The sequence below is a fragment of the Dunckerocampus dactyliophorus genome, chromosome 1, assembly GCF_027744805.1.
Source record: "Dunckerocampus dactyliophorus isolate RoL2022-P2 chromosome 1, RoL_Ddac_1.1, whole genome shotgun sequence".
Taxonomy (NCBI): Eukaryota; Metazoa; Chordata; class Actinopteri; order Syngnathiformes; family Syngnathidae; genus Dunckerocampus; species Dunckerocampus dactyliophorus.
This window is the reverse complement of record NC_072819.1, coordinates 26,812,691-26,839,586: the sequence shown is the minus strand read 5'-3', so window position 1 is coordinate 26,839,586 and position 26,896 is coordinate 26,812,691. Positions and strand designations below refer to the sequence as shown.

The 26,896-nt window shown below is 41.0% G+C and overlaps 1 protein-coding gene across 2 annotated transcripts in view; it reads right to left on the bottom strand.

The window, feature by feature from the left end:
- Positions 1–8,450: 8,450 nt before the first annotated feature.
- The window catches only part of LOC129192077 (N-terminal EF-hand calcium-binding protein 1-like), a 36,892-nt gene continuing 18,446 nt past the window's right edge, over positions 8,451–26,896 (bottom strand). The window contains exons 6-12 of one of the 2 annotated variants that reach the window (XM_054795594.1): positions 20,997–21,255; positions 20,100–20,179; positions 16,951–17,004; positions 13,365–13,477; positions 13,183–13,260; positions 12,991–13,082; positions 8,451–9,693 (exon numbers count right to left, since the gene is read on the bottom strand). In XM_054795594.1, coding sequence (XP_054651569.1) covers positions 9,665–9,693; positions 12,991–13,082; positions 13,183–13,260; positions 13,365–13,477; positions 16,951–17,004; positions 20,100–20,179; positions 20,997–21,255 — 705 coding nt within the window. In that variant the 3' untranslated portion in view covers positions 8,451–9,664. The remainder of the gene's footprint in view (positions 9,694–12,990; positions 13,083–13,182; positions 13,261–13,364; positions 13,478–16,950; positions 17,005–20,099; positions 20,180–20,996; positions 21,256–26,896) is intronic. The other variant, XM_054795583.1, reaches the window with a different exon arrangement.

Here is a 26,896-nt window from a genome sequence, read left to right as displayed (position 1 = left end):
GCCATTAGTCTGAGGATGGTAACCGGACGACAAGCTGGGCGACGCTCCTAGCGCCTTGCAGAAAGCCTTCCACACCGCAGATGAGAATTGTGGCCCCCGGTCAGAGACCACATCGAGGGGAATGCCATGGAGCCGGAACACATGGCGCACCAGCAGGTTAGCCGTCTCGAGGGCAGAGGGGAGTTTGGGAAGGGCGACGAAGTGGGCCAGTTTGGAGAATCGGTCCACCATCGTCAGGATGACTGTGTTGCCGCAGGACGGTGGGAGGCCTGTCACGAAGTCCAGAGCCACGTGAGACCATGGACGGGAGGGCATGGGCAGCGGGCGAAGGAGTCCCGCCGGAGCCTGATGAGACGGCTTGTTCCGGGCACAGATGGGGCAGGCAGCCACAAATGCTTTTGTGTCCGCGCGAAGGGAAGGCCACCAGAACCGCTGCGAGAGAAGGAACATGGTGCGGGACACTCCTGGGTGGCACGCCAACTTAGACTCATGTGCCCAGCGCAGTACCTCTGAGCGCAGTCCCGGGACTACAAACAGGCGCCCGGCAGGGCAGTTCTCAGGGCGGGGGTCGTCCTTGCAGGCCTCTTCAACCCGCCTCTCAACATCCCATTGCAGGGCCCCGAGGATGCGGGACTGGGGCAAAATAGATTCCTGGCGAGCCTCTTCGGAGGGAGGGGAGTGCAGTCTGGAAAGGGCGTCTGGTTTGCCGTTCTGGGAGCCTGGGCGGAACGTCAGTGTGAAATTGAACCTATTGAGGAAAAGGGCCCAGCGTGCCTGTCTGGGGTTCAGTCTTTGAGCGGATCGAAGGTAAGCAAGGTTTTTATGGTCCGTATGCACGATGAAGGGGACCTCTGAACCCTCCAGCCAGTGCCTCCACTCCTGCAGCGCCAGGACGACAGCCAAAAGTTCCCTGTTGCCAATATCATAGTTCCGCTCAGCGGGGGTCAGGCGGCGTGAGAAGAAAGCGCAGGGGTGCAGCTTGTGGTCGGAGGTGGAGCGCTGGGAGAGAACTGCTCCCACACCGGTGTTGGAAGCATCCACCTCGACAAAGAATTGAGAGGCGGGGTCAGGGTGAATGAGCACGGGAGCAGAAGTAAACAGTGTCTTAAGTCTTTCAAAAGCAGAATTGGCGTCTGGGGTCCAGTGAAAAGGTACTTTAGTGGATGTGAGCTTAGTCAGAGGTTCTGCAACTCGACTGAAATTTCTAATAAACCGACGGTAGAAATTAGCGAAGCCCAGGAACCTCTGAAGGTGCTTCCTTGTTGTAGGAGCGGGCCACTCGACCACAGCCTGAATCTTGGCAGGGTCGGCTCGGAGCTGCCCCTTCTCCACAATGAACCCCAGGAAGGAAACAGAGGAAGCGTGAAAGGTGCATTTTTCGGCCTTGACAAACAGCCGGTTTATAAGAAGTCTCTGGAGGACTAGCCGGACCTGTTGGATGTGTTCCTCTAGGGTGGCGGAAAAAATTAAAATGTCGTCTAAATAAACGAAAACAAAGCGGCCGAGCATATCGCGAAGGATGTCGTTGATAAGATTTTGGAATACAGCTGGGGCATTAGTGAGGCCAAAAGGCATGACGAGGTATTCGAAGTGACCGAGAGGGGTATTAAAAGCGGTTTTCCATTCGTCCCCCTCCCGGATCCGAACTAGATGGTAGGCGTTCTGCAGGTCGAGTTTGGTAAAAAATTTTGCACAGTGGAGGGAGTCAAAGGCAGAGTCTAGTAAAGGGAGAGGATATTTGTTTTTAACTGTGATGTCATTAAGTGCGCGGTAGTCAATGCACGGGCGGAGGGAGTTGTCTTTCTTTTCCACAAAAAAAAACCCTGCAGCTAAAGGTGAGGAGGATGGGCGTATGAGGCCAGAGGCGAGCGAGGTCGAAATGTTTTCTTCCAGAGCCACCCTCTCTGGTCGGGAAATATTATAAAGGCGTGACGCCGGCAGTGCTGCGCCAGGCAGCAGGTCAATGGGGCAGTCATACGGGCGATGGGGGGGGAGTGAGCGAGCGCGATCTTTGCTAAACACCTCCCGGAGGTCGTGATAGGCAGTAGGAATTACGGATAGGTCGATAGCTTCGGGGGTGGAGGAATGGGTGGCGGCGAGGCGCGGGCGAGCAGCCTTAAGACAATGAATATGGCAAAATGCGCTCCAGTTGAGGATAGCGGGTTTAGCCCAATCGATGTGAGGGTTATGCTTGAGAAGCCAGGTTAGACCTAACACGACAGGGGCTGAGCGAGATGGAATAACAAAGAACCTAGCGGATTCGAGGTGATTGCCGGATAAGCGTAGCGAGAGAAAATCAGTCTGACGGGTGACGTCAGCCAGAGGACGCCCATCGAGAGAGCGAACTACTTTAGTAGTGTGCAACGGAGTTACAGGAATAGAAAAGCGTTTAATCAAGGCTTCATCAATGAAGCAGTCGTCCGCCCCAGAGTCAATAAACGCCATGATGTCTATGTCCTTGTCGGACCAGGAGAGCGTACCTGGGAGTTGTAGGCGGCTGGCCGACAGCGTCGATGTGGCGAGTCTGGGAGCAGGGACCGGCGCCGAGGAGCTCCTATGCGGCGGGCTGGCTGCTGGAGAGCGATGGCGGTCCGGGCGAACCGGACAGCGGGCGATGGGGTGATCAGCTTGGCCGCAGTAGATGCAGAGGTGCAGCTGGTGGCGTCGACTCCTCTCTGCCGGCGTGAGGCGGCTGCCTCCAAGTTGCATGGGCTCGTCGCCCGGGAGAGCACCGTGTGACTTGGTGTAGGAGTGGCGCACCCCGTCATCGTTTGTGGCGTGGGGAAATGTTGAGGGCGCCCGTCGATGGCCTTTATCCTCCTCTCGGGCGGCGAGGCGCTTATCCATCCGGACAGCCAGGGAAATGAGGTCGTCCAGGTCCGAAGGGGATTCTACAGAGATCATGTGATCCTTGATGGCCTCTGATAGTCCGGAAAAAAATGCATCCAGAAGTGCCGCGGGGTTCCAGTCACTTTGGGCTGCAAGCGCACGGAACTCTATGGCGTAGTCCGATACGCTGCGCCGTCCTTGGCGGAGACGAAGGAGTGCACGTGAAGCCTCGCGGCCTGGCGGCGTCCTTTGAAAGATTTGTTCCAGAGTTCGGGAGAAGACTGCATAGGAGGAGCAGACGGGGGATTGGCGCCCCCATTCGGCAGTGGCCCAGGCCGCCGCTCGTCCAGACAGGTGAGAGGTGACAAACGCCACCCGGGCCCTTTCAGAGCGGAAGGCCCCTGCTTGTAACTCGAAATGGAGTTCACACTGAGTTAAAAAAGAGCGTACGTCACCGGTGTCCCCAGAAAAGCGCTCAGGCCTTGAGAGCAAGGAGCAAATGGAGGGCGAGCCGGCGTCAGGGGCCGCGGGAAGGTCGGGGAGCGAAGGGGTCGCGTCGGTTGCAGGAAGGGGTGTGGAGGCGGCGCTGAGCTGAACGGCCGACAGGAGGGCGCTGATCTGGGTCTCGAGGGTTTTCAACCGAGAGTCCTGTCGCTCGGCCATGTTGGTCACACAGGCGCCCAGTGCACCAACCTGCTCTTCCTGCTGACCCATGCGATGCGCAAGGTTGTGGAGTGCTCGCTTGAGGGGGTCGGACTCCGCGGGGTCCATAATCCTTTGGTCGGATTATTCTGTTACGGTGTGGCGTGTGTTTGTTTGGACCCCAGATGCAGAGGCGAGGAGAGGCGCAGGTTTTTGCCAGAGTCTTTAATGGACGAAACTTGAACCAAAAGCGATGGTGAAAAAACGTACCATGAGAAACAAAGACACAATTTACCCTGGCTGAGGCAGGTAGCTGCTGGAGGCAAAAAGTAATCGGCGAGAACAAAGCTCGGGCGTTTGGTGTAGCAGCAGGTTCAATAATCCGACGCCTCACAGCTGGCAGCACAGGGCCTAAGTAGGTCGGTGTCAATTGGAGTCAGGTGCGTCCAGCAGCTCCGCCTCCCGCTGGGAGTGTGGGGTCTGAAGAGAGAGGGAAAACAAGGAGAAGGCAGGAACCAAGCGAGGACATGGAATGTCACACATATATTTCTAACATCACGTACTTATGATGTTCTGTTCGAGGCTGGGCGGTATGAATAAAATCAGCACCATAAATGAGGCTGGCCTCAGTGGACTCTGACGTTTAGAGAAAGATTAGAAACAAACAAAATAAAATATATTTTGATCAAACACCTTTACTGATATTGAGAGAATATTGTAGAGATGGCAATTGGTGCTTTCACACAAAATTGACATATTGTGGATTCTGCTCAAGACAGGATCACCACCTATTCATGGTGGGGTATTTTGCGTATTTTCCATAATTTGATTGCACGTACTGAGATGCTGAAGGTTTTTAGCGTTGTTCTCACGTATAAATGTTTTAAGTTGAATTTTTCCCTAATTTCTCCTCTCTTGTCGGGAAGAATTGTATGACATTTTTAGGTAGCAGATACTGTTTGCTTTACGCATAATTTTCGCTGTTTGAAAATCAACTAGATCATCAAATTTTAATAATTGTGATTTTAGAAATAGAGGATTTGTATGTTCTCTATACGTGGCATTATGGATTATTATAGCTGATCTTTTTTGCAGTATCTATAGTGAGTGAAGTGTACTTTTATAGTTATTTCCTCATATCTCCACATAATAAGTTAGATATGGTAACACCAGAGAGCAATAGAGAGTATGGCGTGATTTTTGATCAAGGACAAATGTTGCTTTATTCAGTATTGATGTATTTCTCGCCACCTTATGTTGTATGTTTTTTATGTGAGATTTCCAGCTCATCTTTTCATCTATGATGACCCCCAAAAATGTGTTTTCGTTCATCCTTTCGATGTCCTCTCCATCAATTTCTGCTATTACCAGATAGCATTATCTTAGTTTTACTTTTTTTTTTTTTTACTGTTTTTATCAAACCATCTTTTTAGTATAGCCATTTCATCTGTGACTCTTTTTTATTAGCTCTTGGGTACTTTCTCCAGAACAGAAGGCAGTAATATTGTCTGCAAATAATACTACTGTTAGGTCTTTCGTGGCTTCACAAATGCCATTTATATATAAGTTCAACAGTTTTGGTCCCAGTTTCGACCCCTGGGGTACGCCGCACAATACATTTAAGCATGCTGAAGTAGATTCTCCTAGCTTCACATATTGCTTGCTGTTGGCCAGATGGCTTTGAACCCAATTTAACACTAACCCACTTATTCCATACCTTTCTAATTTTGTAATTAGGATGTTGTGGTTAATTGTATTGTATTGGAAAGCTTTTGTCAAATCCATAAATATTGCAGCTGTGCACTTTCTGTGATAATTTCCTCCATAATTTCAATCAGACAATTTCTCAAAAAGTAAGACAATTTTTTGGTGAGTATGTCAAGTATGTCATCAAATTATTTATTTATTATTTATGTCATCATTTCTACATTCTCGCCCGTTTATTTGATCTTTTTCAGCTCCTTCCGTCTGATCCTTCGCTGGCATGCCTTCTGTTGTATAATATGATAAAGAATGTCATCATCTACACCTACATCAACATTACAACATGAAACATGCCAAAAAAGCTCATGTTGGTGTCAAATCTACTTCCCCTGAAGCTAGGTGATGAAAGTAGGCCACGGAGCTGAACGGATAAGACAAATCAAACGCTTTCCATCCAGAAAGAAATCATATATATTTATACACATGTACCTTGGGCTGTTGCTAAATTGGAACACTAGAAGACACGCTGCGTTTTCTGTACTGTCCTGTCGTATCTCGTTCTCCCTCCATTCTTCTGTCTCGTCACACATGTGTAGCCACCAGTGTGTGTGTGTGTGTGTGTGTTGCAATCCAGGAATTCAGGGATCAAGCTCTCTGCTAGGGTTTGCTTACCAGCAGCTTTAATGCACACAGACAGCTGACCCTGACGTCTCCTCACATGTCGCACCATCCTACACATTTTAAGAGGTGCTCCTCCTCAACTACTGATTGACATGCAAGTGAAACATTTTTATACACTTTATGACCACCTGTGCAACACAGGAGCAAACAAATCTGCTTTAGCTCAGTTTTGACATGAATATGTACATTAAGAATTCCAGCGGTTAATGCTTTAATGCCAGTAGAACCATGTGCAGTCCATTCATTTGCATACAGTCATCAAGGGAATTAATGCCTTATCAATTTTAAAGGAAAACTGCACTTTTTAAAAAAATGTTCATCATCATCCACAATCCTTATGTGAGACATGAACACACATTTACTTCCCTTTTCTGTGCGTTCGAAAGAGAGAAAAGGAGTTAGCATGAGGGAGCTAACAATGGACGTCATGGGACACACCTATTTAGACTAATAAGCCCTAAAAAAACTGCAACAATTTTCCGTTCACATAACTGACCTTGATATTAACCAAGCTACATCGATATTGTTATTGTAGCAGCTAACACAAAGAACTATATTTTTCTGGCGGAGTAACACAACGTCTCGCTAGTCTCAGCGTCACTCATAACACCTCAAGCCACTGCCAAGCGCTACACCACCTACTGCAGCTGCGGCTGTGTTGTTTGTGAGTTTTGAAAAGTTAACGCTAGGTTATAAATCATGCCTCGCACATGTATTGTAGAAATTGGCAATAAACCGAAAAGTTGGTCAAATTTGACATTCCACACACAACCAACCAAACAACGGGACGGACTGAAGCAGTGGATACTCATGCTGCCGCTCAACTTAGACCCGGTGACTTCGCTGTGAAGACTCAGCAAGATGCTCGTTTGCTGTCAGCATTTTTTTACCTGAGGACTATGCTAAATTTACCAGCTCAAAGGGGAGCTCAAGTCACGTGCTGATAGATACAGCCGTCCCAATGAGAGCAGACATTGTAAGTGACTGTTTTAATGATACTTTTATTTATGAAACATTTAGCACTAGCACTAAGGGAGGTAAGGGGGCGTCTTACCTGGTAACCTGTAGCTCATCCTCCATATAGTCAGGCTGAAAAGATAAGGTTCTGGTTCCTTATTTGTCCAAAAGTTGTCATCAGTGGGGGCGGCGGTGGCTCTCACGACGTCTGCCATGATTAGTAATAGCACACACGCTGTTTCTATGCTGCTGTTGTTGACGGAAGTAACATTAGATCCTATGGGCTGTGAAATCAATGCGCCAAAGAAAGAAGTTCCGGTAATGTTTAAAATGATCAAAATGAAGCAAAATGCTGTAAGTATTACATGTTGTCATGAATGTACCTGTTAATGATCACAGCATGGATATAAAATGGTACAATGTTAGAAGTTTTTAAGAGGGCTTGAAAGTTGAAATAGGTGTCCCATGACATCCATTGTTAACTCCTTCATGCTAACTTGTTTTCTCTCTTTAGAATGCACAGAAAAGGGAAAGAAATACAGTAGACGCCCCTACAACGTAAATAATCTGTTCCGGGAACCTTTATGTTATACGAAGCGTAAAATACATGTAAATAGCCTAATCCGTTCCAAGATCTTCCCAAAGTCACGCTTTGCCCCTTCAAAATATTCAAAGTCCACCAAATATGGTGGGAAAATATAAGAAAACATTAGCATAAACATAGTAGAGTAACATTCCAATATAAAATAAGGTAATGAATAAAATTACTGTAAATGAATAAAACTGAAAGGCGTCACCAAGTGTACAGTACTCTGTTAGTCCGAACTTGCACCGACTTAAAAAAAACAAACAAAAAAGAAACTTGCACCGACTTTAAATTTGCCAAAGTGAAACCCCTTTTTAATGTTTTCATGAAAGAACTGAAGCTGTACTTCAAATCAATATCCTCTGCTAACAACAAGAAAGCTATCAAGACTATAAATCTGTGCTCCCACTTCAATATCCTTAATTCAATTTCATTTTCATTGCTCACATCCCCTGGTGTAACTTACTTTAATTATTATTATTATCTTTATTTTTTTATTTATTTATTTATCACTTTTCTGTTACATTTTTATTTCTTTAATCTCGATTTCTGTGTGATTTATTTTATGTGTTTTTGTTATCCAACTGTTATTTTTCAGTGCCCATGGTTTGATGCACTGTTAGTGTAATTTGTAAGGCATTAATAAAGTTGATTGAAAAAAAAAAGACGCTTTACGTTATATGGAACGATGCAAAAACTTTACATAAATTCTTTACGTTCAGTGGAATTTACGTAAAAGGAGGTTTACGTTATGCGAGGTACTACTGTATGTGTTCATGTTTGACATAAGGATTGTGGACGATGGGCAAAATTCCAAATAAGTGCAGTTTTCCTTTAAGGATCAAAATTACACATACAGACTCAAATATATACAGTACGTAGTCGCCTAAATCTTATCATAAATGGTGCTGAAGGTTCCAGAGTATAAGCCAAGCTCGATCAACTTTTTAGTGATCCTGATTGACTGCAGCAAGTAGTGTCTGTTTGGCAAAGGGAAAGTCCAAGGAACCATAATTCCATCTTGAAATAAGGACCGTTCAATAAATCATCACGGGCCCAAAATTAATCTTAAAACACATGAAGAATGTACAGTATGAAAACCGTACAACATATAAAAAGGAAAAGCCATTAAAATAAATAAGCAAAGCACGGAAAAGCCTCCATTTAATGAAGCAAGCGGCGGAACATTTTGTGCATGTCATTAACTTTATTGCATTCCAGAAAACAAACAAAACATCCACAGAACAGTTTCACATTCTTGACAAAGTAAGAGAGAGAGAAAAAAAAGAGGGAATGGTCTGTGCGTTATTTTATTTTTTTCCTACGAATTATACATTATGCACTGACCGGGAACACTTTGCACATTTAAGAAGTAGCAACCATCAACTGTACATGGACTAGTCAAACTATTTTCATTGACGACTGTACACAATACACCTGTATTCTCTAGTGTCATTACAAACAACACTTTCTGCTTCCAAAGTATGAATGTCTACTTGAGTGTCTTTCATGTTATTTGGTTATTAAGTGGTTATTGTCTGCTCATGATTGATGTTTAAATTGAAACTCATTAGAAATACATTTACAATCTACATGAAATCTACCTTTTGAACGATTCACGCCCATGTTTTTTTCTAAAGTGCAAGAGTGACAGAAGATTGAAGTGTACATGTAGATCACCATTTTTTTGTCTCAGTTAGATGGCGTTTTCATCCACCAGCAGAAAGACGCTAGCTAGCAACGGCACACAACATCACAAAGAGGACAAAAGGAAAATAAGGTGACCCATTGTAATGAAATTATTAAATTAAGAATTGCCATTATTATTATTTAGTTGTCTGAACTGAAAAAAGTGACCGAGTGGACAGTCAAGTTGAATGTTTGTTTTATTTTTCTGCATTATGTACGATGAGAAAGTACTATATCATAAATCATGCACCTCTTTTTTTATGTTTTGTGCTTCCAATAAATCAAGAGTACAAAGTGTGCCCCATCAATATCGCATATCCTGACCTCTCACTAAAGTATTGCATTACCTTCTAGTCAATCTCGCTTTCATCGGTTTAAATTATCTTTTTTATGCCCTGAAGCATAGCTTTGCAGCAATATATATATATATAATAAAGTATATATATATATATATATATAATAAAGTGTATATATATATATATATATATATATATATATATATATATATATATATATAAAGATCAACAAAAAGAAATCCTTTTCTGTCAGGACAGTTTTCTCATTTGCGCTGATCCATCAGTTGTTATTCATAATCCACCAGGAAGCTGAAAGACAATTGAAAACATTCAAAACGAGGTTATTGATCAGGTTATTGGGGTTGTAAGGGTCTATGAGACATTATCAGGGATGAACTGGAAACATGCAAAACTGCAGGTTGGACTATACCTGGGAAATAGTATAAAACAGACAGTTAAAAAAAACCCTGTACCATAAACCATACCATCAACCAACCATAATCCCATTGAAAGCATTTCATGCAAATCCAGTTGTATTTCTGTGGAACACACCTATTGAGGGGTTTTATGTTTAATTGTTCAATGAAATCACTTTATTATAAAGACTCACAAATAAGGTTTTTTTTTAAACATTGACCCAAATGGAATACGTTTTTTGCCAAGAAAAAAGGTCTCAGATAACAAGTTGTCTTATAGTTGGGGTCTAGAGAGTTATACATGCAAAACATGTGGCGCCAAACAACTACTGCTCAAGCAAGTCAGAGCTTTTTTCCTGTCACTCATACTTATACACACACACACACACACACCTACACACACACACACACTGACTTGGAGAGACGCAGCTGAGACTGTTTAAGATCATGATGATCAATCAGCCCCTCCAGGATTACACAGTCTGTTTTGTGATTGTTTCAGCCATTTCACAGCAGCTTTTTCCACATGGTTGCGGTAAAAGTTTGTTTGTTTATTTATTTATTTTCAGCTGGTGATTTTACAAATTTGTTTTCAATGTTTGAAGTGTTCTTTGTAACCTTAATCACCCAAAACGCAGGATTTCAACAAATCTAAGAAAATATGCTATATTTGTGTATAAAACTCTAACTAAAACTCTGACTAACTAACTAAAAAAGAGGCTTTATTCGGGTGTACTCACCTTTGTGTTCCCTCGTTTATCACGGGGGATAGGTTCCCCTTTACTTGTTTGCAATTACTACAGTACTGTATATATGTTTTAAAGCTGACAGGTGGGGGGAGACGTCTAACTCTCACATGAGTATACAGCACTCTCAACTGCGTCTACTGGTAGCAGCAGTAAATTCAATATCCGCAAAAGGTGAACCGCACTGTAGCGAGGAAATACTGTATGTACACAGGGTTATTTTCTAGGGGTGTAACGATTCATCGACTCCATCGATGTATCGATTTATATTCCTATGATCCAACTCCACTGATCTGTATTCGCCAAGTTGCCAGTGCGGACGACATATATCGATCTAACATTGTTTAAAAGGTAATCGAGCGATTGCATTGATACTAGAAAATAAAGCATTGGATTTAAGCATTCGATTTTATTTTTTAGCACTTTTAATGATAAAGACGTTAAACGTTACTCGAGTCAGTCTGCCTGTCTGTGGCGTCATCGCCACGCGCCAGCAGACAACAAAATGTAGCATGGCGGATGGCAGAGGACAAGCCGGCGAGCAATAAATAATTAAGCCAGCGTGTGGAAACACACTGGCTTTTGCAAAGAGGGGGATGTTCTAAATAAGTCCAAGAAAGCATTAGATGCACTGTTTGGTGATTCCTTCACCCAAAGGGATAGAAAATCCTCAAGCGAGACAACCAGAGCAGGGGTGATAAGGTAGCCAGCAAGAGATGTGTTGCCTTTGAGTGCCATGAAGTGGTGGCGATCTCAGGAGAAAGAGCTACCTCTACCTTCAGCCCTTGCTAAACGGTACATGTGTATTCCCAGTGTGCCAGCAGAGCGAGTTTTTAGTACTGCTGGTGACACAGTGAACGCACAGAGAAGTGTTCTTCGGTCAGATCATGTTGATCAGGTGAAAAAAAATCATTGGAGTCACTGGAGATTAGTTTGTTACACTTTTGTTAATTAGTGCACTGTTGTTTGTTCATTAAAATGAGAGAAGTAGCAGGTTGAACCACTGCTCATTTAATCTGAAGAGAAGTTGGTTGCACTTCACATTTGATATTAATATTGTATTTGTATTATTTTTATGTTGAAAAACAAAAGCAGAAGTAGCAGGTAAACCTATTGTTGAAATGTTGGTTGCACTTACTGTCGAATATTAATTATTTAATTAATTCAACCTGCAGTGTTGGTTGCATTTTATTCAAATAAAATGTGAATGCATTTGCCACTAATTCTTTTTTACTTGTTTTTTTATATCCATAATTAATGTACACCTGATCCCTTACAAAAAACAACGGGAATCTAGGAAACTTCACCTGCTCTGTTTCGTATCCGGGTATTTATTTCACACTGGTTAGTCACACTGGTTGAATTTTTCGCCAAAAAGTTACTGAATCGATTTAAAGTTACTGAATCGTTTTAGATCATATTGTTCTAAACTAACCAATATCGTCCTTGAATCGTATCAGCAGGTAACCACAAATCATGATATGAATCGAATTGTTACTAAAACTAATTGTTACACCCCTATTATTTTCAACATATTCTTTATTTATAAAGTGTATCTTTGGGATAGTGTATTTACCTACATCTCTTAACCAACAGTTACATACAGTGTGTTCCATCTGCTGCCATTTACACATTTGACCAATTCGCACAAATGTGTGCATAGTTTGTGAAACGAACACCACCAAATGCTTCCTGCTTGTCTGCTGTCTTCTCTCTTGCAGACATCCTCCATGTACGTTTTACACTTGACAAGTGTTGATTGTAAATTTTTCATTTACGTAGGTAAATGACACATTTCTCATAGTCTACACCCGATTTCGTTGAGAACATTGGGAACTGTTGAGAGTGGTCTACAGCGGTGATTTTGTTGGTCGATGAGAGCCGATGAGAGATTATGATCACACATCAACATTTGCCGATATAAACAAGGAAGTGAGGATGTGGGTAGGAGATGCAGGGACACATTTGATTGGTTAGACAGTTGATGTGAGTGTTTGAACGATTGGCCAAAATGTGCGGGGAAGTTGGAAGGGATTGGATGAAATTGCGAGAAATGACGTTATCGCAACTTCGCAAAATCCTGGAGGATCTAATAAATGAAGCAGTCATCCAATGATCAGCTCAGAAATATGATATATGTTTTTATTGCAATCTACCCGTTATTTCACTGATGTTGAAAACATGATGAAAAAAATAAAATAATTTTGTGTTTTGTCTTTGATTTTCTCCACAAACAGGTCAAAAGGAAGTCATCTTATATTCAGGGTCGTCTTATATTTGGGCTAATACGGTAGATCGTATGCATCATTTTTTAATGTGCCCACACAATACAGTTTGTATTAATTTGCCCACATTTTTATCTACTGTATCTATCAGAAATTTACCAGCAATCCTTTTGTAATCCTAATGCTATGGCTATGAAGGTAAGTTTTTTTGTTTTTCACCTGGGAGGAGCATAGTCGAGACAATCTCTGGCTCCTCCAGTGAGTCGATGATGCAGCGCTGGAACGTCTTACTGATGGCTGACTGCAGGAAGCTGTGTAAGAAAGACACGTTAGAGACGGCTTGCCCTTCTGCTCAAATCAGGGATGACATTTTACAATGCGTGTTTTTTTTGCTACTCTGTGTGATCTCACCTCATCCAGGAGAGACGATCCTGCCAAAATTCGTACATGATGAAGCATGATCTGTCTGGTAAGTTTTGGACTGAAATGCTAAAGCGAGAGAAGGCAGACAGTGAGAGAAAGAAAGGCCAGTGAAGGTAACCTTTAGCAAGACTAAAGTGATTTAAAGTCAGACGTAGCACAAAGGGACTGACTGCAGGTTGTTTTGTTGTCCACTGCTGGCCTCTGTATAGTTCTTCAGAGCTTGTTGAAAGTTCTCCATGTCTTGCTCCTTCACTAACATTTGTCTTTGGACCAAAAGAATGTTCTGGACAGACAGCAAGAAAAACAAACATAATTATATACAGTGGACCTGTATCTTTCTGGAGCTTATCTTGAAACCCATTAGACTGGTTGACTGACATTGGTGGTTGTCGACATAGCCGAAATCACAATCGAACAATCGAAACTAACCATTGCTTGCACATTATCCTTTGACAACGGTCAGAGACAAAAGGACAATGGGCGATTAAATATTTCTCAACCTACAGCAGTTTGTTGACATTGTTTTCCTCCATTTGTGCATATTTTTATTTTGATTCTTCTGTTTTTATAGATTGGTCAGTCTCCTGAAAGGGGTACCACAGAGCGGGCCATCACTTCGAGTGGCATTATGCACAGACTACAATGATTTGCAGCTATTACCAAGTAAACTTATACTGCAAACTGGGGATGCTTCGATCCATCGGCCACCGATCAGTATTGGCCGCGATCACCAGTGGCTCGTACCATTGCAGCCTGTAGCGATCCCTGCGTGCAGTGTAGTGTCTTGCCCTAACTCACGTCTTGGGTAACGTTCTCCGTCCACTTCCCTTCACACTGCACAGGAGTGCCAGAACAAAAACAAACATGTCTGCCGTGTGGAACTTACCTGCCAACACACGCCATGAAAAATATCTCACTAGCACATTAAAAAGCTTCAATTTAATACGGCATTTGACGGAGTATAGAGAGTCTTCAAGGCTCACGGTGTGATCATCAGTCACACGGCAGCTAACATAGCCAAAACGGTGGACAACATTCGCCCGTATGTGCGTGACAGTCAGAATGCTATGCAAATAACCCCAAAAATAATTGAACTCATTGGACGAGAAGACCAGCCTTCGTCAGCAGTGAAAGACACCAGGTTCGCCGACTGCTCTCTCACTTGGAGCCCCACTGCATGCTATCTGGAAGTCCTGTGACAATGTACTCTTGCATCCAAAGTTTCCTTAAAGAAGGCGTCTCATCCTCTGTAAGTTTCACAAGTCTCTGTCAACTATTTCATAAGCTGTTATCAATTTCTTACCATGTTAAAGTTGGTTGTACATTGAACAAATGTATTGCAAATGATGTGAAACAGATGAGGGGAAGGATTAAATAAGCTTTGCTTCTTCCTACTCCTTCTTGGACATGCAGAATTGTGAATTGTGTTATGTGATGAGCTCCACTGTAATATGTGTGCATGTTCAAGATGAATTAAACCATTACCATTACCAAGTGATATATGTTCTCTTGAAAAAGTAAGTCAAATATGTTTTCGTCTAAATGAAGGTGATTTCATGGTTCTCTTTTTCATATCATATAGGCAATAGCAGGGGTGCAGCCAGGAATTCTGGGCCACATGAATCAGGATCATCAGTGTCTCCCCTTTTATATGAATTAATTACTAATTTTATTAGCAATTACCTATTTTTGGCCCCTCTGGCAGTTAGGGGACCTTGGAGTTGTCCTGACTTTTCCCCATTGTACGGCACCCTTGACCAAAAGCAATTAAATTTAAAAAATGACAATTAATCCATGTGGTACTGGTATCGGTATCGGACAATTTCACTCATGGATGATCGGTATCGGAATTGTCGACATAAAAACCTGATTGGAGCATCCCTACTGCAAACACATTGAATAAACAGGGGAAACAATGTTTAACATTTTCTTCGAGTCTGCTGTGTATAAAACACGATCTGATGTCAATTTCAGTCCGTTTGCGCAACGCCATTTTGCGACGTCTAAAAGTGTGTCACAAAAATAATGTCACAAAGACGATGAAATAAATAATACAAAACAGTGGAACTTACGTTTCAGCTGCTGTGATTTACAAAGCAAACACCTCATTGTGCACAATACGTATTTACGTATTTATATCTAAAACATGTACTTTGACCAAACTCCGACAAAATGTGTATGCATCGCAAACATAACCAGCTTGTCTGCACACACAATGTAACTAAAATGTAATTGCGGAAGACTATATGCAAATGACTGACCTCTGCCTTGATACACCATATGAACTCTTTTGCGTGTTATTTCCCCGATTTTTAGTCAAAATTCAGACAAAGTGACACAGATTCAAAATCAGAAATATGGCGTCATGTCCAGGATACATACTACTTTCAGGATTTCTACTGACTATTTTTTCTCATCAATACACGTTGGGGAAGCAGGGTCCAGCTCCGTGTTATGTGCAAGATACATTGCCATTTTGAAGCATGTTTGCGACAATTTAAGGTAAGTTTAAAGCATTTACAGTGATAGATATGCAGTAGATGGTATGGCAATATATGTAAAAGTGATATTTTATTTCAATATGCAAATTCGTTAGAAAATAACTTTCAATTTTGCTCGCCATGTCATGCTATGTCACGCTTTTGGTGCCCTTTTCAGGAGACTGACCCAGATATTATAGCAACAGGTGAATAGTGTATGGTTCTGAGCTGTGATTCAGGGATTGAAATATAGGGGGCAGTAGAGTATGCCTGCTCGTTAGGGCCAGCCTAAGAGAGAAGAAGAGTTGCCTCGCCGTGTTGGCCACAGTGAAGTGTGGAGTGCGTCTTGCTGTAAGATGTACAGTACAGTGCTGTTTTGTAGACACCAATAAAAGGCTGATTTCATTCCCCATTTACACGCATAAAAATGGGAAAATGAACACGCAAATACTGTATAAGGCATTCGAAGACATTCCTAGACAAAACGTAGTATTCGACACTGGTCACAAGGATCGCCGGAACAACAGGCTTTTACTGCAGTTTTTGTTCCTGTGTTTTACAACACGCACAATAGTAATAATCATCATCATCATCATCATTATCATAATCATAATAATAACAACATGTGCTACTGTTGTGGTCGCAGTCCAAATAAAAATCAACTCTCAACCCTTAACGTCACTTCATGTCCACATGTATGGAACATAAACTGTAACATACATGAGCACAAGTCTTATTTTTGTCTTAAATGGCTTATTTTCTCTGATTATAGCTACTATTTTGGGCAACACAAGTGTAAAGGTGACTGTAGGGGTGTTGTTCATGTCTAGAGGGCTCTAATGATGTTAAGAACTGCATTTAGAATATCGAAAACAGGTTTTCTACGCTCTAACTACCAAAATATTTGCTTTATAAATAAGGAATCCTACTTCATGGAAATTCACCATTATCACGGTTGGGTCTGAAACCAATGAACTGCAATAAACGAAGGATTTCTGTATAACAATATATTGATCATTATCATAAAACTGTTTAAAATTTTCTGTTGTGAAAATCGGTCGACCATGTATGCTGACGTCAACTTAAACGGGCACTTTTTCATAATAATTCTAATTGGTGTGCCAGGACTTGATGACTTGTTCGACAGACAGGTAAGCTGGACCAACTAAAGCGGGCTTCACGCGACTGTACTGTACACTTGCAGGTCAATTAATCAGGTCTACTGGAACACACAGAATGCAGTATGATTAGAATTACAACATGTTATTTTACTCACCGATTTATACGTCCCTGCCAGTGTGTCTTCTTTGAGCGGCTCCAAATGTGGACTCTAAAGGTGAAGGCAGACGTATTTTAGTCAAGCACAACCTGAAGTATGACCTATCAACGCATCCAAGCACAAAACGTCGGCCCTTACAAGAACAATATGGCCGTATTCATATTAAACGTAAGAGCTCCTGTTATAATAAACTCCTGTCTGCATAAAAAAGATAAGGAAATGTCATTATGGGACCTTGCAGGATAATTTCCTTGCGGTTCAGATATCTATCTTGGGAAAAGGTCTCAACTGTGAGTGCGTATGTTCAAAGATAGAATGAACTTGTAAGCGATTTCGGCAACTTGTGATTAACAGCATAAAAAAAAACCCCTCTGAAAAACAGAAAAATTGTGGCACTGCCTTTCTCTTTTGCTGACGTTCTTTTGGTGGTTATATAGACTTATAATAGGTGATATAAAAGTAGAGACACTGGCGCATGATAAAGAGGACCGGGTTCAAATCCCAGTCAAGGACAGCGCTGTGCAGGCTTGTGTTGTGCCAGTCACTTATGCAACACAATTGGGTTAGCATGACCCCTTTTTTCCTTGAAATGTATTTATGTCATATTCCATTAAGTCATCATAAAACAGGCGTGCTACCTACAATATAAGAATTTTGCAAATTTTCAGTTGACAGTACACAGAGTGGTCACAGGAACATGCATCAACTGGCCACAACATTAGGTACACCTGCACAAGCGCTACATCAAACATTCTGCCTGTATGGCTATCATACTATATTATATGCATAAGCATAAAATATTACACTCCTCTCATCATGTTGCAGTATGCACGTTGCAATCAAACTTGTTTCGTAACATACGCGGTGCATTTCACAACACAGCTGTATACGGCTCGTACACTCCCGGGTTTTTGTTGTTTTTTTTGTCTGCTTGCTTATAACTTGGCTGGTGATAAAAAGTTGGAAAACTTTGGTTGTAGTACTGAATGCGGTGCTTTTCGGAAAACTACAGTGAACGAGGCTGACAGATTATTTCCCATCAATGGATGTTTGCATCAGTCACCAACTACACACAGATCATTAAAAAATAATGAAATCATAAAGTCGTACAGATGACTTATACACATACACAGTACACACATAGCTGAATAATAAACAATAAATATAGCAACTTCTGATCAATCCATGTCAATGTCAGGCTTAAAATAATGTACTGATTTAAACCCCGCCCATTTTTGGGCAAACCACACCCACTTCCGGTTTATGCCACACCCAGTCCGATAATTTCGGTGGGTGAACAGATACAGATACAGATAGTGGTGTACTCGCTCATCCCTAATATTTACACTAGCAGACTCCAGCGGAAAGGACTCCTCTCACCCTGGAAGCTCACCTTTCTCCCCCATTTCCTCTGGAAGACGTTTCAAAATGAAGACATTAAAGACTAGAACCACCCGGCTCAAAAATATCTTGATATTATGGGGAGTTTATGTCCCCCCCAGCCCCTGTATGCCTATGTATTTATAGACAAATATGGACATCGTCCCAACTTGTAAATAATTGTATTTTATGATATTTATCATTTTATTTTATTCAATGCCGCTAACTATGAAGAGATGCCAAACTGATTGAACAGTGACCAGGGCTCTTTCTATTCTATGTTGTCTATATGCAAATATTTTGATGAGCTAGTCCATGTATTCTGCCTAGCAACAAGTTGTGGTGTCACATAAGATGTGATGAAAGAGAATTGTGCCGTAAAAAAAAGTCTTTAATTAGTCAAAAAGGAATCTCGCATGGAGCGGAATGACTAACAAAAATACAGAATGTCAAGTCGAAAACAGTCTGGGAAGCACGCCTGGCGCCTAGTAAAAACACGGCAAGAGAATGAGCACGAGGAGGTGTATAAACACTAAAAGTACTTACAGGGATGCAGCACGATACATCGAAGCAACAAGTCCCGAGAATATAACAAGGCAAAAAAACAACATAATCCAAAACACTCAGGGACGTTGTTTTGGAAGTTTTATAATGAATAACATTTACTGTGACGTTGCGTACATTGATGCTGAAATACAGACTGGGAGTTTTAAAAAAAAAGTGGTGCATAACCATTTACCCATCCATCCATTTTAAATACTGCTTGAGCTGTATCAATCTAGTATTTCTCAGTTTAGAAAAAAAACTCGAGCTGAATCCTATAGATGAATACATCACTGCTCTACTTATGGCCGTTTACATTCAAATATCACTGTATTTGTTTTGTATGTGTTGTTTTACGTTTTACTGTATTTATTCATGTATATTGTACGGTACCGGATACGACGTTTACGTCTGTGGCGCATCTGCGCATGTGCTACGTGCGTTGTGTAGGTTTTTATACAGGGTCACGCTTCGTGAAGAAAGACAACTGAAACATCCGCATGCTGGCAAAGTCTTTTAATAAGAGTCACTAAGAAAATAACCCCTCAATATATTACATATATGAAGTGTTATTGACCATTTATGTTCATACATTTAAAAAATAATAATAAATACCACAGAACGTGACGTTGCAGAAGTGCTGTCGTAAAAAAATGCAAATGGTGGAAGTGATGTAGGTCTTCCGGACTGGATCGCATAGTGAAACTGCACTCGCTAGATTTCTTGTCACCGTGACTGCCGAGGTTTTGTCATGTGCTCAATGCAGACCTTTGTACTTGAATAGGTCAGAGTTCATACACAGTATATGCTGAACATCTTTTAATGTTTTTTACATAGTCATTTTCAAATCTAAATTAATGCGAGTGGGATTCAAAAAGAATAGCAACACAATAAAATACAATTTTTGACGCAACTCTGGGTGAGTGCGCTGGATTTTTTAATGGGATCAGCGGGCGCCTCATGTGGTGTGGAGGGCGACCTGGTGTACTCAGGTACCGCCTTGGTGATGCCTTGTTTAGTCTCAAATTAACCAAACATGCATATTTTTGGAATGTGGGAGAAAGCCAGAGTACCCGGAGAAAACCCTCGCACGCACAGGGAGAGCATGCAAACTCCACACAGAGATGCCTAAACAGAGATTCCAACCCTCAATCTCCTGTGAGACTAACATGCTAACCACCAGTGCACTGGGCATTAACATACAAAAAATATTCCATACCAACCTCACTGTCCAGTTTGTCTATGAGCTGCTCCAATTGGCCAACCTGGGAGCCCCAATGGTAGTCTGATTCCACGCTGACCCCTGAAACGACATCAACAGAATTAAACAGAAGTAACTCTTGCCAATGGTCAAACGTTACAATCGCTACAATCAACCAGGGGTGTATTTAGTCATTTGGGGGCCCAAGGCATACCTAGTAATCCTTTTTTCTTTTTACATTTTTACAAAATGCAAGTATGTCATTTAGGCCACTTTTTTCCTGCTTTTAAAATCTGTTAGTTATCTGTCAGCTTCATTTGCCAGTTTCATAGCCATGTCCATATAGATAAAGTCCTTCAAAACCTCCTGGGGATTATTATTACCTAACAAGTTAATCAACGCTTTTACTGTAATTGACAAGAACATTAAGCAACATTTAGCTTAGTTTACCGCTCTAATACTCACATGAAGAGCGTCACTCTCAGCTTCATCTACTGCATTCTCCTCAGATGACACTGACAGTAGCCGTGCTGCTGTCGTGTACGTTTGTTGTAACTGTGAAAAAGGTTGACACCTTAGGTAGTTTTGATAAAAACTGTTTTTTGCACTCGCCTTCTCTGCTCCGCTCCATTGGGGTAACGTCACACCAACAAGTTTGTTTCGCTCCCGTCTTACTACACATGGGCAGGGAGCGGTCGAAATGCTTACGAAAGATTACGCACTTTGATGTAGTTATAAGAACGGGAATTAAGACTAAAACAGCAGTTTGTATTTTAAATTGAAGGAAAAAAAAGAAATCATTTTTTACGAGACGTTTGGGGGCCCCTGGGAATCTCGAAGCCCCAGGCAATAGCCTGTGTTTGCCTAATGGTAAGTCCACCCTTGCATTCAACAAATTTGCCTTGTGGATGGAACACACCTGTGGTCAGCATGCCAGAGTAAGGGTCCGTCGGTGAGAGACACATGTTCTTCTGGATGCGTCGTCCCGGACGTTTGGTCACCCTCTGGATAGGCAGGTCCTCGGGCTTCTTGGCTGTTGTCCCACCTGTGCAGCCTTGGTCATGCACGGCCTCCATTGCGCAGTCTAGTGATGACTGCAGCGATTGCAGTTGGGTGGAGGTCTCCCTCAGCAAGAAGCGTGTCACAAACTGACCCAGCACTGAGGAGCCCTGATACTCCTGCATGGTCGGATGAAAAATGAAGAAGTATACCTATAAACCTCAATTTTCTTGTTCGTCATGACTCAGTTTATGACTGGAAGATTGTTTTTAATTTGTGTACATTGCAACGCTATACTGACAAGTATCACATGTGCCAGTATCAGTGTTGTAATGGGACAGTCATTCCAGTACATCTGAACATCCCAGTTACAAGATGATGACATTGCTCATGTCTGGCTTTCGTTTGCTGTGAATGCTGCAGTGCTGCTCTTCTGTCACTGTGTTCTTCCAGGTGAAACCAACCTTTACTGCTCACTAAAATGAACAAATAAATCCCACCATCCTCATAAGTACTAGACTTGAAGAATAATGAATGAGACAAAAAACTAAACCTTTTAGAAGCAGTTATTTCTTTAAGACAAAAGAGCTGTAACACCACAACCGATATTCTCTTTTTTGATCTTGGGGGACATTCTACTCTATTTATTGCATCATTTTAGCATTTTCCGGCACTATAAAAGCACTTAGACCAGGACTCGCTGTGAGCGTGTAAGCTATATTGCAACACTGGATAGTAGAGGCTATGATAATGGAACACTCGGGGCATTTACCACTATTTTCCAGGACAAACAAACCCTCTAGATATGACAACAGCAAAAGGAATAAAGTCTATTGCAAATATTACATTAGAAAAACCTTGTCATTTTATGAGAATTGGGTGATGTTATGACCCTAACTCTAACACTCACACATATACAGAATAAAAAAAAAATCACAATATTACAATAACAAAATTTAACTTTTTAAAAGAATAATCTTATACAGTGGTGTGAAAAAGTGTTTGCCCGGTTCCTGATTTATTTTTTTGCATGTTTGTCACACTTAAATGTTTTAGATCATCAAACAAATTTAAATATTAGTCAGTGACAACACAACTGAACACAAAATTCTGTTTTTAAATGGAAAAAAAGAGGGAAAAAAGAAAAGAAAAAAACACTACATGGCCCTTTGTGATAAAGTATTTGCACTCTAAACCTAATAACTAGTTGGGCCACCCTTAGCAGCAACAACTGCAATCAAGTGTTTGCGATAAGCGCTGTGGAAGAATTTTGGCCCTCTCATCTTTGCAGAATTGTTGTAATTCAGACACATTGGAGGGCTTTCGAGCATGAACCGCCTTTTTAAGGTTATGCCACAGCATCTCAGTAGGATTCAGGTCAGGACTTTGACTAGGCCACTCCATAGTTTTCATTTTGTTTTTCTTCAGCCATTCAGAGGTGGACTTGCTTGTGTGTTTTGGATCATTGTCCTGCTGCAGAACCCAAGTTCCTTTCAGGTTGGGGTCACAAACAGATTGCCGGACATTCGGCTTCAGGATTTTTTGGTAGACAGCAGAATTCATGGTTCCATTAATCACAACAAGACTTCCAGGTCCTGAAGTACCAAAACAGCCCCAGCCCCAGACACTACCACCACCATATTTTACTGTTGGTATGATGTTCTTTTTCTGAAATGCGGTGTTACTTTTATGCCACACACACACCTTCCAAAAAGTTCAACTTTTGTCTTGTCAGACCACATAGTATTTTCCCAAAGGGATCATGAAGATTTTTTCTGGCAAAATTGAGACAAGCCTTAATGTTCTATTTGTTCAGCAGTGGTTTTGGTTTTGGTCTAATAGATTATTCTTGTAACATTTATATATGTTTACTGTAACTGCGTCTTTTTTTCCTACATTATACTTTTTCTTTACAGTATGGCCTAAATACTCATTTCTATGGGTGCTGGTTTGTATAAAACCAGAGAGAAAAAAATAGTTGCGTCTTTGTGGAGGTCATGTGACATTACAAGAGTCTGTAGGCTATGTGCTTTGTCAGTCTTTGTTAATGTCATTGATGCTGCACTACTGGCCCATTTTGTCAATCTTACATGCAAAGAATCCGCTGCATACAGTCTACACATTATTCCCTGCCCTTTGCTGCTGAGAAATAAAAAGCCAATCGGTGAGGTAGACAAGAAGGCAGCTCAGTCTTGTCTCAGTGGAAGTTTTATGAGGTCGAGCTCCATTTGAAAATACGGAAAACAACATGATTAAAGCTTTAAGGCTCCAGATGTGGGCTTTTTAATTGCCTCTACGTCTCATGAAATATACACTCATGGCAGTAGTTACAATGCTCTAATTAGTACATTTCACACTCTAACAGTTTGATGAAGGCAGCGTCTAGGGAAAAGAAATGTAGAGCAGGATAGAAGATTGATTGTACGGAAATGGACACGGGACATAATGAATGGACAAACTACTAGATGGAGGAGAACTGTACCAGGCAACTTAAAATCGAGCTGGGATCATTACAATTTATGATGAAGATTCTGACTTGCAAACAGCACAGCACTGTACTTTCCTTGAACAGGTGTGCAGATGCCGTCTGATGGTTATTGTACTGCAGTCGGCACCAGTAAGGGCCTTAATGTGGGTGGAAGACCGCCCCGTGTCTTGATGGACAGCCAATCGGATCCTCCGGCTCAGCGCAGGTGTTTTTTTTTTTTTTTTTGAGTCTACCACTTAACTTTTTTGTTCCATAATGCTCAGGATCTTTAAAAAAATGACGAGTGACTGTCTTACTGCACCCAACCTCAGCAGCAATGGCACACTGACAGAGGCCTTGCTTATGCAGCTCGACAATCTGACCACGTTCAAAAAAAGAAAGCTTCTTAGCTTTAGCCATCAGGAGGGCATGACAGTGTGAATGCCTGACAGAAAATGAACATTTTGAGCAAATTTTGGCTTTTATTACCTGTGGTCTTAAACCTTTGATCAGGTGATAAACAGCCTACTTCAGTTTACTTCACTCCCCCTTTTGTTTTTGCATTTTTCAACTGGTCTTAAGGTTTTGATCAGGATTGTTTAAATATATACATATATATGTTTAAATATATACATATAATATATATGACTCTCACAGAGTAAAAATTCCACCACCATATTTTACATCTCATCCCAATATATATGTGTGTATATATATATACACACACAGCATATATATTGTATGTAAAATATGGTGGTGGAATTTTTACTCTGTGAGAGTCCGGGAACAAACAAAATCAATATAATGACAAATGGGCTATATCACTCACCCCCTTGTGAGTAGAAAATATAACAGTAATAACATAAAATGGGCTGCCAGAGAAAATGTTGTTTACATGTTGCACTGATGATAAATGCTTGAATGGGCATATGATGATGATAAAGTGTTTCTGTATTTCTTACATCATCAGATTGAAGTAATAATAAGGAATATAATGCTTTGGTTTGTTTCAGCCCCACTGCTGTGGCAAATACAAGATAAATGGATCGAGGTAAACATGCAATATGCATTTAAAATGACAAAAATATGGTCAATAGCGAAAAAAGACAACAAACATGATGGACAGGTGTCCAGGCTGGTCCACCAATATAGAAATTTGAAAGCATTGTCCAGGAAAAAGGTAAATTAATAGATTTAGTCAATATTTTCACACTACCGGTCAACTGTTTTACAACACGGTGGAGGAGGAGTGGCTGTGTACGTGGACAAACATCTGAACTACAAAATGATAGAGAATATGTCAACTGCTATTGATAACATCTTAGAATGATTGAAATCTGTAAAGAAAAAAGCAAAAATGTGTTAATAAGTTGCTTATATAGAACTCCAAAGTCAAGGATTGGAATGTTTGAGGATTGGATTAAAACAACCTTTACACACAAAGAGAAAAGACAACTTTCGTATGTGGAGACTTCAGTATTGATCTTCTGAATCCACATAATTTCAAGGAAATAGATGACTTCATAGACACAATGTATAGTTTGAGTCTATATCCTAAAATCATTAGACCAAGCAGAATAACAGACCACAGTGCCACCCTGATCGATAATACAGTATATTCACCAATGACTTTGATCGTAACACAACTAGTGGCCTGCTAATCAACGACATCAGCGACCATCTTCCACTGTTTACAATTGACAACGAACATGGTAATAAAATACAGATGGAGGCCAAAAAGACATTTAAAAGACTATGCACAGAGGATAGCGTCAGCGCTTTCAGGAAAGATCTAGAAGAACAAAGATGGGAGAGTGTCTACAGTGCAAAAGATGTGGATGAAGCATATGAACACTTTCTAAACACTTATATGAAGCTCTATGATAAGAACTGTCCCTGGCAGGAAATATCCAATAAGCAAAAGAAAAATGATCAGCCATGGATGACAAAAGGATTAAAAAATGCCTATAAGAAGAAGAATACATTATACAGGAAATTTATCATTCAACAAACTAAAGAAGCAGAAAAAAATATATGACATATAAAAATAAGTTGACAACAATCTTGAGAGTGTGTAAGAAGGAACATTATACAGTAGTCAATTACTTGATAAGAATAAAAAATAACATTAGAGCAACTTGGGGCATTTTAAATAGTATTATAATGAACAGCACGAAGAAAGCAGACTACCCTCATTGTTTTATGGTTGGAAACACTAATAAGGAGGATATGAATGAGGTAGTTGAATTGTTTAACAATTATTTTGTAAATATTGGACCAAAACTGAAAGAAGAAATTCCAAAATTCTGGACAATGGAGGAAAGGAATGAAACCATAGACAGGAATCCTAATTCCATGTTTCTCACTGATGTAACAAAAAAGGAAATCACTAACATTGTCAATAATTGTAAAGCAAAAACATCAACTGATTGTAATGGAATTTAAATGGAAACAATAAAAAGGTGGTCTAGTGTTTAAGAATGTTGGCCAAACAGAAGATCGGGAAGACCTGGGATCGAATCTCCGTTGGGCATTTCTGTGTGGAGTTTGCATGTTCTCCCCGTGCGTGCGTGGGTTTTCTCTGGGTACTCCGGTTTCCTCCCACATTCCGAAAACGTGCATGTTAGGTTAATTGGCAATTCTAAATTGTCCATAGGTATGAATGTATACAGAGCTAACATGCAGTATTTATGGATCTTAAAAAAGCCTTCAACACAATTAATCACAACATCCTAATAACAACAAAATTAGAAAAGTACGGAATCGGAGGATTAGTTTTGAAAAGCTACCTAGCAAACAGGAAGCAATTTGTAAAGCTAGGAGAATACACATCTGCAAGTTTAAATACTGTATAACGTGTGGAGTACCGCAAGGGTCAATATTGGGACCAAAACTCTTCAATTTGTATATCAATGACATTTGTAAAGTGACGAAAGACTTAAAGTTGGTATTATTTGCGGATGATACTACTGCCTTTTGTTTGGGGGAAGCACACAAGAGCTAATTAAAAAAGTCACAGATGGTCATATTAAAAAGATGGTTTGATAATAATAGATTACCCTCGAACTTAAGTAAAACTAAAATAATGCAATTTAGTAATAGCAGAAAGAACACGTACGACCAAATACAAATAGACGGTGTGGACATTGAAAGGGTGAACGAAAATACATTTCTGGGGATCATAATAGATGAAAAAATGAGCTGGAAATCTCACATCAAAAATATAGATTCAAGATTCAAGATTCAAGAGTTTTATTGTCATGTGCATGGTAAAACAGCAGTTATACCATGCAATGAAAATCTTATTCTGTTCATTCTCCCAAGAAAAGAAAGAAAACACAAGAAAGAATAAG